This window comes from Pipistrellus kuhlii, unplaced genomic scaffold, assembly GCF_014108245.1.
Source record: "Pipistrellus kuhlii isolate mPipKuh1 unplaced genomic scaffold, mPipKuh1.p scaffold_m20_p_1, whole genome shotgun sequence".
NCBI lineage: Eukaryota > Metazoa > Chordata > Mammalia > Chiroptera > Vespertilionidae > Pipistrellus > Pipistrellus kuhlii.
In genome coordinates this window covers 29,947,775-29,962,719 of record NW_023425404.1, presented here as the reverse complement: position 1 = coordinate 29,962,719, position 14,945 = coordinate 29,947,775, and the positions used below count along the sequence as shown (strand labels likewise).

The 14,945-nt window shown below is 36.4% G+C and overlaps 2 protein-coding genes across 13 annotated transcripts in view; both read right to left on the bottom strand.

Moving 5' to 3' along the window:
* Positions 1-322: 322 nt before the first annotated feature.
* VCPKMT (valosin containing protein lysine methyltransferase) lies at positions 323-8,101 on the bottom strand. Of its 3 annotated transcripts, XM_036437443.2 has the most exons (6): positions 7,154-8,101; positions 6,952-7,062; positions 6,711-6,783; positions 5,880-5,999; positions 3,876-3,980; positions 323-1,084 (listed from the first exon to the last, which is right to left on the bottom strand). In XM_036437443.2, the coding sequence occupies exons 1-6, from the start codon at positions 7,420-7,422 to the stop codon at positions 1,070-1,072; spliced, it is 693 nt and encodes a 230-aa protein (XP_036293336.1). In that variant the 5' UTR covers positions 7,423-8,101; the 3' UTR covers positions 323-1,069. The 3 variants fall into 3 exon arrangements, with proteins under 3 accessions (XP_036293336.1, XP_036293356.1, XP_036293347.1); XM_036437463.2 differs by lacking the exon at positions 3,876-3,980; XM_036437454.2 differs by lacking the exon at positions 6,711-6,783 and having other exon boundaries at positions 6,963-7,062.
* Positions 8,102-8,251: 150 nt separating this feature from the next.
* SOS2 (SOS Ras/Rho guanine nucleotide exchange factor 2) overlaps positions 8,252-14,945 on the bottom strand; it is a 92,524-nt gene continuing 85,830 nt past the window's right edge. For 9 of the 10 annotated variants that reach the window (XM_036437400.2, XM_045581008.1, XM_036437414.2 and 6 more), the window contains 4 exons: positions 14,373-14,634; positions 13,814-13,855; positions 10,876-10,985; positions 8,252-9,753 (listed from right to left, as the gene is read on the bottom strand). In XM_036437400.2, the coding sequence (XP_036293293.1) occupies positions 9,244-9,753; positions 10,876-10,985; positions 13,814-13,855; positions 14,373-14,634 (924 nt within the window). In that variant the 3' untranslated portion in view covers positions 8,252-9,243. The remainder of the gene's footprint in view (positions 9,754-10,875; positions 10,986-13,813; positions 13,856-14,372; positions 14,635-14,945) is intronic. The other variant, XM_036437390.2, reaches the window with a different exon arrangement.

Here is a 14,945-nt window from a genome sequence, read left to right as displayed (position 1 = left end):
CTCGGGAAGTGTGTGTCCTTGACTGGGTATTGAACCCACAACCCTGCAATCTGTGGATGGACACTCTAATCACTGAACAAAATTGGCCAGGGCAAGAATATTTTAACACATAAAATGTGCCACCTAGCACCAATGCCTGTAAGTACCAGAATTCTATAGTTTATCATTACTCTATATAACTGGTGGTGAGACTTAAGTTCTTGACAGATCAGTCTGTGAGCAGATGATTATCATAACATAAAAAGACTACACAGAATCAAAACCATTTGCTAAATGCATAGAGAATTACATTTGCAGTTACAGTGGTTTTTAGCCATTTTCCCCTGGAAGATTATATGAGAAAAGTGAACCAGCCTGAAAATGGGCTTTTCATTTTCACTCCAAGCCCCTTTCTAATCTCATGATTTCTTAACTTTCATTCTTACTAACTCACTGCAGTATGATTTACTTCCTCATGTATGGCAGAGGAACAGAATAAAACCTTGGCCAATGTAACTATCCAAAATACTTTGGGGCTTTTTTAACGTGAAAGAACATTTAAGTAGTAAAGCTATCTTAAAAGCAACAAAGTGGAAGATACATGATAAAAACCACTGCATAATTGTTAAAATGAAAACCTTTTAAATTTACTTATCTTGAAGACAAACTAAAATTTACTGATTTGAATTTAAACTTTATTATAGCAATATATTTTTTTCTTTAGAAACTGGATCAATTTATTTCATTTCCAGAAAATAAACCAAGTCAACCATGAAGCTTCACTGTTTATTTTTGGCAGACTTTAGGCTAATCTCAATACCTGTTTTTATTTGAGCAGTGACTAATACACAATGTTTCTTATAAGCAGAACTTGATACTGAGCTAAAAGTAAACTATGTTGGATTTCAGGTCCATTTGCTGGCAGACCGGCAGTCATTTTCTGTTTTGCAGGCAGCCCATGGTGGTGGTTGTCTATTATCAGATCTCTAAAGACATGCTGGAAAAATCTGTGAACACAATCTTCCCATGCTCCATTCACATCTTTAGCTTACCCAGGTTGTTAGAGGCTTGGGTAAGATGATTAAAGATTTCACGATGGAAATTTCTATAAGAAAAAAACAAACAAACCCAGAAACTTTACAGAATGAATTATTACAAATGAAGTATTTGCTGGGTACTTAATACTAGGTAATAGCCTACTAATGTCTAAATGCAATACAAATGAACCACCATGGATAATGTTTAGAGATGATTCTTTGCCGATACCTAAAGCACAAGTAACCAAAGAAAAAACAGATATATTCAACATCATCACAATTAAAAACCTTTGTGCTTAAGGACATACTATAAAAAATGAAGAGACAACTTAAAGAATGGGAGGAAGTATTTGGAAGTTATGTATCCAGTAAGAGTCGAATATTTAGAATGTATAAAAAACTTTTACAACTATAATTTCTTCGTACCTACTAAAATGGCTATAAAAAAAAGATGGACAATGACAAGTATTGGTGAGGACATGGAGAACTGGGACCCTCACACATGGCCAGTAGGAACATAAAACATTTTAGTAGCTCTGGAATAGTTTGGCAATTCCAAAAGTTAAACAAAGTTCCCATCAGACCTGGCAATTCTATTTGAGGAACATACCAAAGAGATTTGAAAACATGTCATACAGAAATGTTTATATGCATATTCATAGCAACATTATTCACTGGAGCCAAAAAGTGAAAGATACTAAAAGGCCTTTTAACTGGAGAACAGATGGATAAGGTATTGTGTGTCCATACAAGGAAATATTATTCAACTATAAAAAGGGAGTTAAGTGCTGATGTGTGTTACAACATAGCTGAATCTAAAAACATCGTCCTGAGTGAAAGAAGTCAGACCCAGGAAGCCACAGAGGGTGTGATTCCATTTACTGGTATCTCCTGCACATTCCTGTGGAACCTTTTATGAGCTGAAATGGCATAAAGTAAAAAGTATCCCTGCTTTTGCATTATGCCACTTCATTTTTACGAAAGGCTACACTACCTTAGTACTCATTTTCATTAAGCAAAAGAAATCCAAAGAGAATGTTCGCTTTTATAGAAGCCATTACCATACGATTATGTAAAAGGTCTTTTGTAAAAGCAAAATGGCATAACATGAACTTTCTGAAAGCAAGGGATTCCTATATACGATGAAATGGTCAGAATATGCAAATCCAGAGAGACAGAAAGAGATTTGTAACCACAAATTAGGTGCTGGGGGGCAGCAGACACGGGAAGTGACCACTAATGAATACAGGGCTTCTTTTTGGGGTAATGAAAATGCTTAAAATTAGAAAGTCGTTTCCGGCTGGCATGACTCAGGTTTGATTCCTAGTCAGGACACATGCCCAGGCTGTGGGCTCTGTCCTCAGCAGGGGGCCTGCAGGAGGCAGCCTATCAATGATTCTCTCATCATCATGTTTCTCTCTTTCTCTTCTTCTCCCTTCCTCTCTGAAATCCATAAAAATATATTTAAAAAAAATTAGAAAGTGGTGATGGTTGTGCAACTCTGTGAATATACCAAAAACCACTTTAAAAGGGTAATTTTTATGGTACATGAATTATATCAATTTTTTAAAAAAGGAATTATTCTTTGCCAAATTAAAGCCTTTATATTTAGAAAACAAACTCATTATGCCTAAAAATATTCTACTTTTAAAACGACACCACAACTTCGAATAAGGACACATATAATACCTTAATAAATAAATTTTTAAAAATGGACTCTTCTTAAGGCATAAACCATTTTTTCTTTGTATCTCCAGCATCATGCCACGTAAGTTTGTTGATTTGAATTATTAATCCCACCAATCCTCTTACTTTATAGTCCTAACATCTAATATTGATCTCAAAAATTACAAGTTATTTGCTTTTGACCAGAATTTACATAATCAGAAAACTTCATCATGAACAAATTCAAAACAAAGATAACAGAAAAAAAATGTGCTAAATTTAACATCCTAAATTCATAAAATTAATCATGTCCCTGCTTTATACCAACCAGTCACATACAGAAGGTGCTGGGATAAAAATAGACACAATTCTTCCTTTCTACAGACTCAAACTCTAGGCTAGGGGTGTCGAACTCAATCAGAGAAGGGGCCAAAATCTAAAATCCAGCCTAAATCGCGGGCCGAATGGTTTACTGAACAGTCATAAACTGTCATTGTGATGGAAACGTAGCGGAGTGCAGTGATGACAGCGCGGTGCGGGCCACATTGCAAGGCCTGGCGGGACGGATTTGGCCCGCGGGCCTTGTGTTTGACACATGTGCTCTAGGCATTGCAGTGGCAACCTGCATAAAATGTAATTGTAGTAAGAAGGAAAGGAAGCAGCAAAAGGGGAATATACATAAAACAGTGCATTTCTCATTATCAGACAGGTCTTATGTTTTACTTTAAAATTTTTTTTTCTTTATTAAAGTGTAGATGACATAAGTATTATATTAGTTTCAGGTGTACAACATAGTGATTTGACATATAACTTTCCTGACAAGGAATTAAATTTGAACTACAGTGGTGAAAGTGCCGAATTCTAGCCACTAAACCACCAGGGAAGGGTTGTTATGTTTGACTATTAAAAAATTCTGAATGGTTGAATAAAGTTCACAAAGATCAGAGCTGGCATTTTAAACTCTCTAATAAAAGATACCAGAAACTTATAAATAGCTAAGTCACCTGTCTGAAATAATGCCCGGTTTTAAAGCTGTATAATTTACAGCTGGACAGGACCTGTAAAGAAGCCTGCCTTAGAGGAAGAGCCTGAGGCCGGAGTCCAGACCAACATCTACACCACCTACAGGCTGAGACAGTGTTCAGCTACACAAACTCCACAGAGGATAAAGAGCCAGGAATGTACAGTATTTACCGATTTTTTCTTTCTGAAGTATAAAATATGAATATCTTCACTTCGATATTCTTCATCATGCTTTTCCAAAGGAATTTTTTCAAAGTCAAAGTCTAGTTGAAGGAGCTATAAATTTAAAAGAGATATACTTCAAATTCAATAATATGAACTGTCCTGTGTTGAGAGAAGTCAGAATAGTGGAGTACTGACTGGGAAGGGACACACTGGGAGCCTTTTGAGACTGTGAAAATGTTCCATGTCCTTATGCTGGGTAGAAATTACATGAAAAATTGAGTTGAACACTTGAGATGAACTTTAAAAAACACTGACCTGAGTGACAGAAGCCAGACTCAGAAAGCCACATAGTGTAATTCCATTTACAAAAGCATTTTACATATTTTATGTATCTGATACATTTTAACTCAATTGGAACTGTTTAACAATACAAAACTTGCAATGATAAAGTTTCAAGAGCTCATTAACATTCCTCACATTTAAGAGAAACATAAAAATAGTCCAGCCTGGTGGTGGCTCAGTGGTTGAATGTCCACCTATGAACCAGGAGGTCAGGGTTCAATTCCCTGCCAGGACGATTCTCTCTCAACATTGATGTTTCTATCTATCCCTCCCTCTCCCTCTGAAATTATATATATAAATTAAGAAAACCCCACATAAAAATAAAAATATTTTAACATATATCTGAAGCAGAGTCATATATTTATTTTCTCATTTAACCAAAGTAGTCCTTTCAGTGAATAAAACTGCAGGGCTATATATACAGGGGTAGGCAAAAGTAGGTTTGTAACTGTGATTACACAAAACAGAGTTTATTCTCTCTTTTTTTAAATAGATTTTTAAAAAACTGATTTTCAGAGAGAGATGAAGGGAGAGGGAGAGAAACATCACTCAGCTGCCTCCTATTATATATATACCTCCTACCAGGGGTAGAGCCGGAAACCTGGTCTGGGTCCTGACTGGGAATTGAACCAGCAATCTTCCAGTGCAGAGGACACCGCTCAGGACACCTGAGCCACACCAGCCAGGGCTAGAGTTTGTTCTTCTATTGTTATTTATTCATAATTGTATTATTTTCCATATGAACAACTATAAACCCATTTTTGCCCACCCCTGTATGAACCACTTATAATGTGATGGATTTTGTGCATTAAAGGGATTGGGCCGGCTGAGTGGCTTAATTGGTTAGAGTGTTTTCCTATACACCAAAAAGGTTGAAGGTTTGATTCCTGGTCAGGGCACATACCTAAGTAGTGGGTTTGATTCACGGTCAGGGTATGTATAGGAGGTAATCAACCAGTGCTTCTCTCTCTCATGGATGTTTCCCTCCCACCCCCTCTAAATCCAATGAACATATCCTTGGATGAGGATTAACAAGTAAATAATTAAATGAATAAATGTTTGGGTGAAACACATCAAATGGTTGCCTCCTGCACTCGCCCTGACCAGGTTGGGCATCCAAGCCTGCAACTGAAGTATGCGCCCTGGACTGGAATTGAACCCGCAACTCTGTTCACAGGCCAACCCTCTAACCATTGAGAAAAATGGCCAGGGCTGTGATTTTTTATGTTAAAAAACAAAACAAAATCAAACCCCGAAAACATAAGATTATCTTGGTTAAAGCTTCCACAAAAAAGTAGATAAACACAGAAGTAAAAACATACCATGTTTCCATGATGTACACACATATATATAAAGTATGTTCCCCAAAGCCAACATATTTAAATAAGGAAAACATTTTCTCAGAAAAGACGAGGGCATCATTATTATTATTTTACCTTGTTTTTTATATATTAGATCAACTAACTAGAAAATAAAAAGGAATAAAGGATAAAAAAAGATGAAAAAGAGGGAGAGGACTTAAAAGAATGATGGGCTGTTAAGAATCCTCCTTGGGTTCCTACAACCAGAATGCTTTCCTGACTCAAAATTACCGTAATATACTTAAACCATCATACAGGGCTCCCTGAAGGATAATCACTACAAAGACAGATGTAGTAGAATACCCACCTCAAAATACTTTTTCTCAATTTCTGGATTTTTCCCCATTGTTCGCTGTTCATAACAACATATAATACAAGTCTCAGATCCACTGAGATCTTTTAGAGTTTTCAACAGCGGCTCCAAAGACTGTTCAAAAAAGAATTATATTTTTACTGTGAAAGGGAGGTAAGGAAGGTGGAGCAATAATTGTATCTCCCCTACAATTTACCCATCTTTGAATCAATCCAACAAAGTACAAGTAGTTAAGACTCTAATAATTAGTAAACTTTTTTTTTTTTTTTAGTAAACTCTTAACTATGTATTGACTACAGTTTCTAAAGGGTTCAAATAATTGCATTTTCAAGATCCCATGGGAAAACAAATGGAATTGACTTTTTAAAATGTTAATTATTTAACTAGGGATTTAAATAATCAACAGTTTATCTACAAAAGCAAGTCTGACCTAATCTGAACATAAGTTGGCTAAATGTTCATTATTTCTTTAAAAAATGAGTGATGTCTACAATTTGCACAAGTTGATAATTTTTAAAAATCATACTGTGAGTCTAATAAATCTTGCCATAGAACAATGAATTCCTTACAATGCAATTTAATTCTCAGTATCTTGATTAACATGTTCACTAGGAACAGCTAAGTAAAAAAAATAATAATCTTAAATCAAAATCAACATGATTACAGGCCTGTATTCCCTGGTGACCTTAATTTCTCTTTATTGTGTCATTAACTATAGGGCAAATATCCTGAATTCAGATATCCTAAAGTGTGAAGAGATGTGTGCTCCAGAATCTAGGAAATACGGTACATCTTCTAAACAGACTTCTCTCATTGAATTTTTACCTCTTCGTAGTATATGCAGTCGGCCATCAGTATGTAGTCTGGCGGAGAAGGAAAGTCTTCTATTTCTTCCCCCCTTAAAAATGCCAACGAAATGTTTTAACTGTTGCTTTAATAAGTAAAATATTTTTGTTTGAAAAACAAGACCTTGAAGATCTCTTTTCTATTAGCCATTATTTTAGTAAAACGCAATTTAAAGCAAACTACAAATTGTTATTAAAACAAGCCGAAAGGCCATACAAACCATTTCAGTACCTTGGCTTGAACAGAACCAGTGACAAGATGCTTGTTCATATTAATATTCATCTTCAGCAAGTCTTGCAATTCCTCAAGATCGGTGACTACAACATCTGCCCTACAAAATAACGTCGACTGAGACGTAGGCAGCCGGTGGGAAGCTAGTAACCAGCTTCCAAACCACGAGGGGCCCTCCCGCCAGCGCTTACCCGAGGGTCGCGGCCATGAGCCCCACGGCCCCGGTGCCGGCGCCCAGCTCCAGCACCGACCGCCGGCGCAGCGCGTGGGCCCCGTCGCCGGCGAACGCGGGCGTCTCCAGGTATTTAGAGAGAACGATGGCGGCGTCCCACACCACGCAGCCCACGCCGCCGGAGCTGTACTGCTGCAGTCGTAACGCCGTGCCATCTCTCTTCTCCAAAACTCGCACGAAGTTCCCCAATGGGTCCTCCGCCGCCGAGGACTCCAGAGCAGCCTCCATGGCTGCCCGGCAACAGAATGCGGCGCACCAAGTGACGTCACGCCCCGCGCCTCCCCCTGAGGCCCCGCCTCTCGAGGGCCCCCGCGCCCCCTAGTGGCGGAATTAGAGCCTCGCGTTACCAGCAAAGGCACAAAGCCGCGAGGCAGGTTACCTGGGCGTGGCCAGCGCCGGCCGCCAGCTTCCCGCAGCCTCACTCCCCTAGATTATAAATCTGGCTCAATGAACCGGCAGTTTAAATCACTTTTCCAGACAAAGAGAGTAATTTAATCTGCTCTTTAAAATACAAAGTCAATCTCAGAATGTTTTTACCTGATTGGAGATTAACTCATACCGTAGTTATTGGCCTTAAATCCATTTTACCAAGGATGGCTATAATCCTGCTTAATAATTGACAACATGCTCCTAATTATTCATCTGAATTCATAAAAATTACTAGAATTTACGTAATCTTGCTGATTACATTTAGCAGTCAAGACAGTTATCCTCTAAATTTATATCACTTAAATACTTTGGGATTATGTAACTGAAGCTGTGCATAACCCTTTGAAAATGTGTATATAAATATTTCTACAAAACTGAACAATCTCCCCCCCTAGTTCCTGATACTGAAAACACATATTTTAAAAGTCTTTTAAAAATTAAGACTGGGGTGATTTATTAATCTTGTTCAGCACTCTGATACAAAGCATATTAAAAGGCCACAGACCAGTAAATAAACAACGTGGCTTTGGCTACCTTACAACTGCTGCTACACCATTATCAACAAAACACACTTTTTCATCACTTTTAAGGAAGGAGTCCAAATAGTAAATAAAAGTTTTACTACTTCTCTGATTAAAAAGTTTAATAAAGCTTTAAGTATTTGCTGGTTTAAATATTACCAATCTAAAAAAAATATTTAAAAAATTTTAGTTAACACAGATTTATAGAAAAAGTTACTAGGTTTTGAAGGCAAGGCATTTGGTTCCTATGCCATAAGAAACTTTTCCTTTGAATTTATCAATTAGTAAAGTAGCAGATTGTATTATAGACCTTGAGTCACTTAAATTTACATAGGTTATTAGCATTATCTTTAAATATACAATATAAACAAAACTGTACATACATGGCATATTAACTTTGTTTTTCCAAAATAATAGGCAATTCATTAGCTAAAGACACCATAGTTTGCAAAAACAAAAGGCACATCTGAAAAAATACATGCCCTTTTCTCCTCTATAATGAAGTTAGGTAGTCTTTTTGTTTACATTTTGGCTATATAATACACAGTGCATTCTATTCTTTTCATTCTATTTTTCATTTTTGTCTTTAGCAGCAAATTCTGGCATTTAAGACATGGCATTAACAAGTTTAAGAACAATGGGTGTTCACAATTCTCCTAAATGTAAAAACTAGAAGATGGTCAAAGAAGTTATAAAATCAGCAATACCATACACCTCCCATATTTGTCTAAATTTATTGCCTTAAAAAGGCAGCTATCACTCAAATCTGAAAAATTCCACAAATGCACTACCTTTTTTCAGTGCAACCAGTCACTTTAAACCATATTTTAGCAGAGACTACAGTGCAAATATAAATTCTTTATACTGGCCATTTGGCAGCACTGAGGATCCAAGACAAGGCAATGCTACTGATCACCTGAGGATAATGACGAAGGACTTCTGTATTTGTGTTTTTCTGATTTTAAAAGCTTATTTGATCAGTAGCATTTTTAAGAGCATTATTTGTAAAAAGTACTAAAATACTATGCCTTTTTTAATAAATTAAAAAAACAACCTTTACAAATATCATTCCAGTGTCAATGACTACATATGGCTAAGGTCATTGAGGAGTTTCTGCATTTTCTAGCAAAGGTAGTCTATACGCTGGGGGGTGTGAAAGCTCCCGTTTGTAAGTCTTTGGTGGCAGTTTTGGTAGGTGAGGGCTTGAATTCTGCCTTGGTGGAACAGGGGGAGCTTGAGGATGAGCAAGATTATTGTGACTAGAACTGAGCACGTAGCATCGACGTGGCACCCTTGGAGAGGGTGTGCTCGGAGGAGTGTTTGGTGAATTTGGACACGTGCTAACGTCTCTGAACCAGTCTAGATCTCTGTGAAGATGTCCCAGTGGAGGTGGCTGAAGATTAAATGGACAGTTTATAAAGTGTTCTGGAGGCCGAAGGGGAACTGGTGGAGGAGTATCAGGAAGAGGATCTCTCGGCGGCGGTGGTGGTGGACTACACAGAGGCCCATCAAATGCACCAGTAGGAACAGGAACTCTGGGTTTTACCTTTGGAGGAGGATGTTGTCTTGGTGGAATAGCAGGAGGGTCATCATCAGATTTCATATTTCCCTTTAAAAAAAAGTAATTAAATTATATTTCTATTCTCCTAAAATATCTGCAAGAAAAAGTTATTAAAAGAACTGCCCTGGTCAGTCCTCAGTGGTTAGAGCGTCAGCCAGCATGCCAAAAGTCAAGGGTTCAATTCCCAGCCAAGGGCGTGTACCTGGGTTGCAGGTTTGATCCTGGCCCTGATCATGGTGGGTTCAGGAGGCAATCAATTGATGCCTCTCTCTCACATCAATGTTTCTCTTTCACTCTGCCCTCCCTTCCTAAAAATCCACTCTTCCTAAAAATCAACAGAAAAAATATCCTCTAGTGAGGATTAACAATAATTGAATGAATGAATGAAAGAAAATTTCTATGTGTCAAGTTAAATCCAGGAGTTCAAAATAGGGTATTTTGATTCATATTTATGACTAAATTACTCTCAGTTTAATTCAGGGCCCCAGTTTAATATTTTTTATATATGAGGTGTTTTAATTGAAATCCTAGGATATAACGCCATAGGTTGTCTTGCTTTGTATATACATTTCATAAACTTACGTATTTTTATTATAATAATAGGCAAGTGAATGAAAAGTATATATAGTTTTTCAGACATGAAAGAACATGATGTTAAGAGGATTAACATCCAGCTGCTGCTTTCTGGCTACCTACTTCTACGTTTCCCAGTGAGACTTAGAGTCATGATTTAAAAAGTATGATCCAGGGACCAGCAGTAACTGCAACAGTGGGGAACTTGTTAGAAATGCAAATTATTGAGCCTCACTCCAGACCTACAGAATCAGGAACTCTTGGCAATCTGGTTTGATAAAGCCTTCCAGGAGATTCTGATGTATCCTAAAGTTTAAAGAATGCTTTGAATATTAAAGTTATATCCACCTCTACTAGTTCAGGAATGAAAATGTATTTCTGAGTATTTGTGAATCTGCCCAGTCACTTTTTTAGAAAAAAAATTATGAGTAATTATTTTAAAGTATTTTTCAATTGTTTCAAAAAACAATCCAAATGTTTAAAAACCATTAAGGATACCCACATTTTAACTGACAGACTCTTTAGAAGGACAAGCACTGTTTTTTAAAGATTTACAATTTTGAATGAGATGAGGTAAACCTAAGTCCTGTTGAGTACCTTGGAATTTGAAGCATCATGATCAAATTTTTTTCGAGGAGGAAGTGGAGGAGGAATCAGTGGCTCTTCACTTAGTTTATGTAAACTACCACACGAACTGAAGAAAGACTCTGTGGGTTAAAAAGATTAGTTTAACCACAATTTATAGTACATTGAGTATATAAATTTAATTTCAGTTTGTGATAACCTCTGCTAAGGCATCTGTCAGATTGTACTATAGCTGACTATTGGCTTATCTAACCTCTCCATTAAACTGTAAGCTTTCTGAGGGCAGCATGTATTTATTTTTGTATCCCTAGCACTTAGCACAATGGTACTACCTGGCACATAGTAGGTACTATAACTATTGTAAATAAAAGTATATAATTTCATTAAGATTAAATAGAGTTGTTGAATACGTCACTGAATATCTGAGTCTAAAGGTCAAGAGAGATTCTAGGTAGAGGAAAAAATTGGGGAACTATCATCATATAGGTAATATAAGACTGAATGAGACAATCAAGTGAGAAAAAAAGAGGGCCAAGGACTGAGTCTCAGGGCTTTGTTAATAGGTTAGGAAAATGAAGAGAAATCAGTAGGAGAGATTAAGGAGCTAAAAGTAGAAAAACCCAGAGAGTGGATGAACAATGTCATCTTCATGTATGAGATGATATTTTTGAATAAACAAAGGCTAAAACTTCGTCTTTCTTGTTTGCCACTGAATCCCTTGTACTTAGCAGAGTGACTGGTACAAAATAAGTACTCGATTTTCCGTTGAATGAATAAGACCAAAGGGAGTGAATATTTTTATGATTTGATATGTTTTCAGATTTCTTTCTAGAAGGGTCAAACTAATATACCAATCTATAAGGGTTAAGTAATGTATGAAAGAACCTTTTAACATAGGCTTGCTCATATTTTGATCTGGATGGTTTATTCATGTCCATTGTTAATGAATTCTTGCTATTTTTCTCATTGCATGTGAGCACTTTTCATATTTATTATTTTATTTCAAGATTTATTTTAGGATAGTCACAATTTTAGGCAGTTATTCTCAGTATTTTTAAATTAAATTTCAAACAATTTTTTTTTATCATGTGAAATATATATTTTATAATAGTGTTAGCCCTAGCTGGTTTGGCTCAGTGGACAGAACATCAGCCTCCGGAGTGAAGAGTCCCGGGTTCCATTCCAGTCAAGAGCACATGCCCGAGTTGCAGGCTCAATCCTTAGGGTGCAGGAGGCAGCTGGTCAATGATTCTCGCTCATCACTGATGTTTGTCTCTCTCTCCCTCTCCCTTCCTTTCTAAAATCAATAAAAATAAAATTAAAATTAAAATTAAATGACATAGTGTTATGGACTGAATTGTATTCCCTCCCAAAATATGTGTTGAACTCTAACCCCAGTGCCTATAAATGTTCACTTTATTTGAAAATATGGTCTTTACATATATAATCACGTTAGTGTGAAAGCAGGCCCTAATCCAGCATGACTGTTGTTTTTATAAGAAGAAGAGACAAAGAGACATGGAGAAGATATCCATGTGGCAGCAGAGACAGAGACTGAAGCAGTGCATCTACAAACCAAAGGATGCTAAGAATTGCCAGCAAATGCCAGAAGCTAGAAGAGGCCAGGAAAATTCTCCCCTCTGGGTTTCCGAGCGAGCATGGCCTTGTCAACATCTTGATTTTTGGTTTTCTAGCCACTAGAAATGTGCTCTATTAAGCCACTCCGTTGTAATATTTTATTACAGCAGCGATAGAAACTAATATACATAATAAAAACATTTCTACCACAGAACAAGAAAATTAATAAAATAAAAAATGTCAATTAAACCAGGAAACATCTGAATCCCGAAGCATCAATGCATGAAGGTAGACTACAATGTCTATGAAGGAGACAAATGGATAAGATGAAACTCATATGTCTACAGCCAGTAATATTGAGAAAAAGCAGCAAATATGCCCCAAAGAACCAAGTGGTGAGGAGTTAAAGGCACTTGGCACAATGGGCGGCACGGGAGTGAAAACAGAAGACTTAAGTCCATATAAAGGGCAACTAGAACTCCAACTCATTCTCCACTTTGTGAGGCCAAGCAACTACCTCATCCCACCACTGGGACTTTTATTCTCTGGAGAATCTAAAATTCAGACATGAGACACTAGTTTATGATAGGGAACTGCTGTTAATTTCAAGTGTCTTAGCATTATTTACTTTTAAAAAAATTAAAGTTTGGAATTAAACACTTAAAAGAATAAACTTACTTTTCTCATAAGACAAAGGGCTCTCTTGCTGCTATCTAAATCATATACATTTTACCATGATAGAAGCAGAAGTCCTCCAGAGGGGAGAATTATTCCCAAAGATGCTATGTCCTTCCTGAGTTATTTTGTTTTAAATAAATGACAATAGAAAGAAAGGTGACAACATTTACATCATAAATTATGAAATAATTAGGAGTAGCAGAATAGTGATATACTCAAAATACTGCTTTAATAAGATCATGTGACAAAATAAGTGATTATGGGCTAGCCTGGGAACCTAATAGACACTTAGTATATTGTGCTTATGGGAAAATGAATTGGAAGGGGTGGGGAAGAGGTAACTGATATGGAATCATTACTCATTCTATGCCCAGTTATGTGCTAGATGCTCTACATAAGTTATATCATTTGATCCTTAACAAGCTTACAGATGCTAAGTAATTTGTTCAATGTTCACACAGCCCCTAAAACATTGATAGTCTGCAAAATGATGAAAACAAACTTTAGTAAAGTTTAAATAGTACCCAGTTGTAAGCAAATAATCCAATTTATTTTAAGAATTTCACTAAAATATCACATTTTAAAAATGCCGTTAAGCCCAAAATACTCATATACAAATTTAATCAACTTAATTATCAACTTAATTATTATCTTCATAATCATTTAATTAGAATCAGCTAAAAATCTTACTTACTTGATTGTGGCAAGAGAACTGGAGCAAAAATGCTATTGCTGCCTATGGGAATGAGAAAAATTAATTTGAAAAGAAAGATATGTATGACTTTTTTAAATATGACTGCTTGAAGTAACATGTAATAACACACACACAGAATTTTATCATCTTTTGCCATCTAAATTTTTTAAAGAAATGAACCGAGTACCCTGTACCTGGAATCCAGCTTTTTCTTTATCAGCATTAGTTTACTCTCTATCACAGTCTCTTTTTAAATTTCCTTTACAGAACTTATCTGCTTGTTTTCTTAATCATTGTCTATTGCTCTCTTTAGAATAGTAGTGGTGTTCAAAAGGTACTAAAGAAATTTTGTTGAATGAATAAATTAGAAAATAATGTGCATAAACAATGCAGGAATGATGTTTTACTTCCTTGTGTTAAAGCTGTTTTCACATTTCACTGTCACTTTCTATGCTAATAGAGTTTGAAAAGGATTCTATAGTTTCCTAATTAAAATAATGAGAATTACCTTAAACACAAGATTCCTTTTTTTACCAAATGGTTTACATCAAATACATACCACAGGAACTGTTCAGATCCACATCTAAAAACACACTAAGGTCTGAAGAAGCAGATACTGGTGGAGTAGATGGTGTATTTGGAGAGGTTGGTGCTGACACTGTTGACTCCAGCTCAGTTTCAGCAATCCGACTAAAGCTTATTTTACATGGTTCTCTTTCTAATGGTGTTGGATGACCTCGTAAAGTGCCTGAGGTAGAGCCATGTCGGCCTGTATTAGGCCTTATTCCAGGGGACTTTAAAGAGAAAGTTGATTTCCTGGGCTAGGAAAAGCAAACATTATTATCATTACTAATTTGCATGTATTTTATTTTTATAAGTTAGTGCTACTTTGTTAATTCTTAGCATATAGTTATAAGGGTACAATAAAATCCCAACATCCTAGTAAAATACTTTGGATATATGACACAGACAACAGTGTGGTGACAGCCAGAGGGAAAGAGGGTTGGGGAGGTGAAAAATGGGCAAAGGGGGCAAAATCGGGACAGAAAGAAACTTTACTTTGGGTGATGGATTCAAAATACAGTACAGTATGTAATGTTTTATTGAGCTGTACGCTTGAAACTTGTATAGT

Excerpts from the sequence above, each read along its gene's own strand:
- VCPKMT (XM_036437443.2), bottom strand. The coding sequence starts at position 7,422 with ATGGAGGCTGCTCTGGAGTCCTCGGCGGCGGAGGACCCATTGGGGAAC. Across the intron at positions 6,000-6,710 it reads ACTGCATATACTACGAAGAG|TCTTTGGAGCCGCTGTTGAA; the intron begins GTAAAAATTCAA and ends TTTTTTGAACAG. Across the intron at positions 3,981-5,879 it reads TTGAGAAAAAGTATTTTGAG|CTCCTTCAACTAGACTTTGA; the intron begins GTGGGTATTCTA and ends TTAAATTTATAG.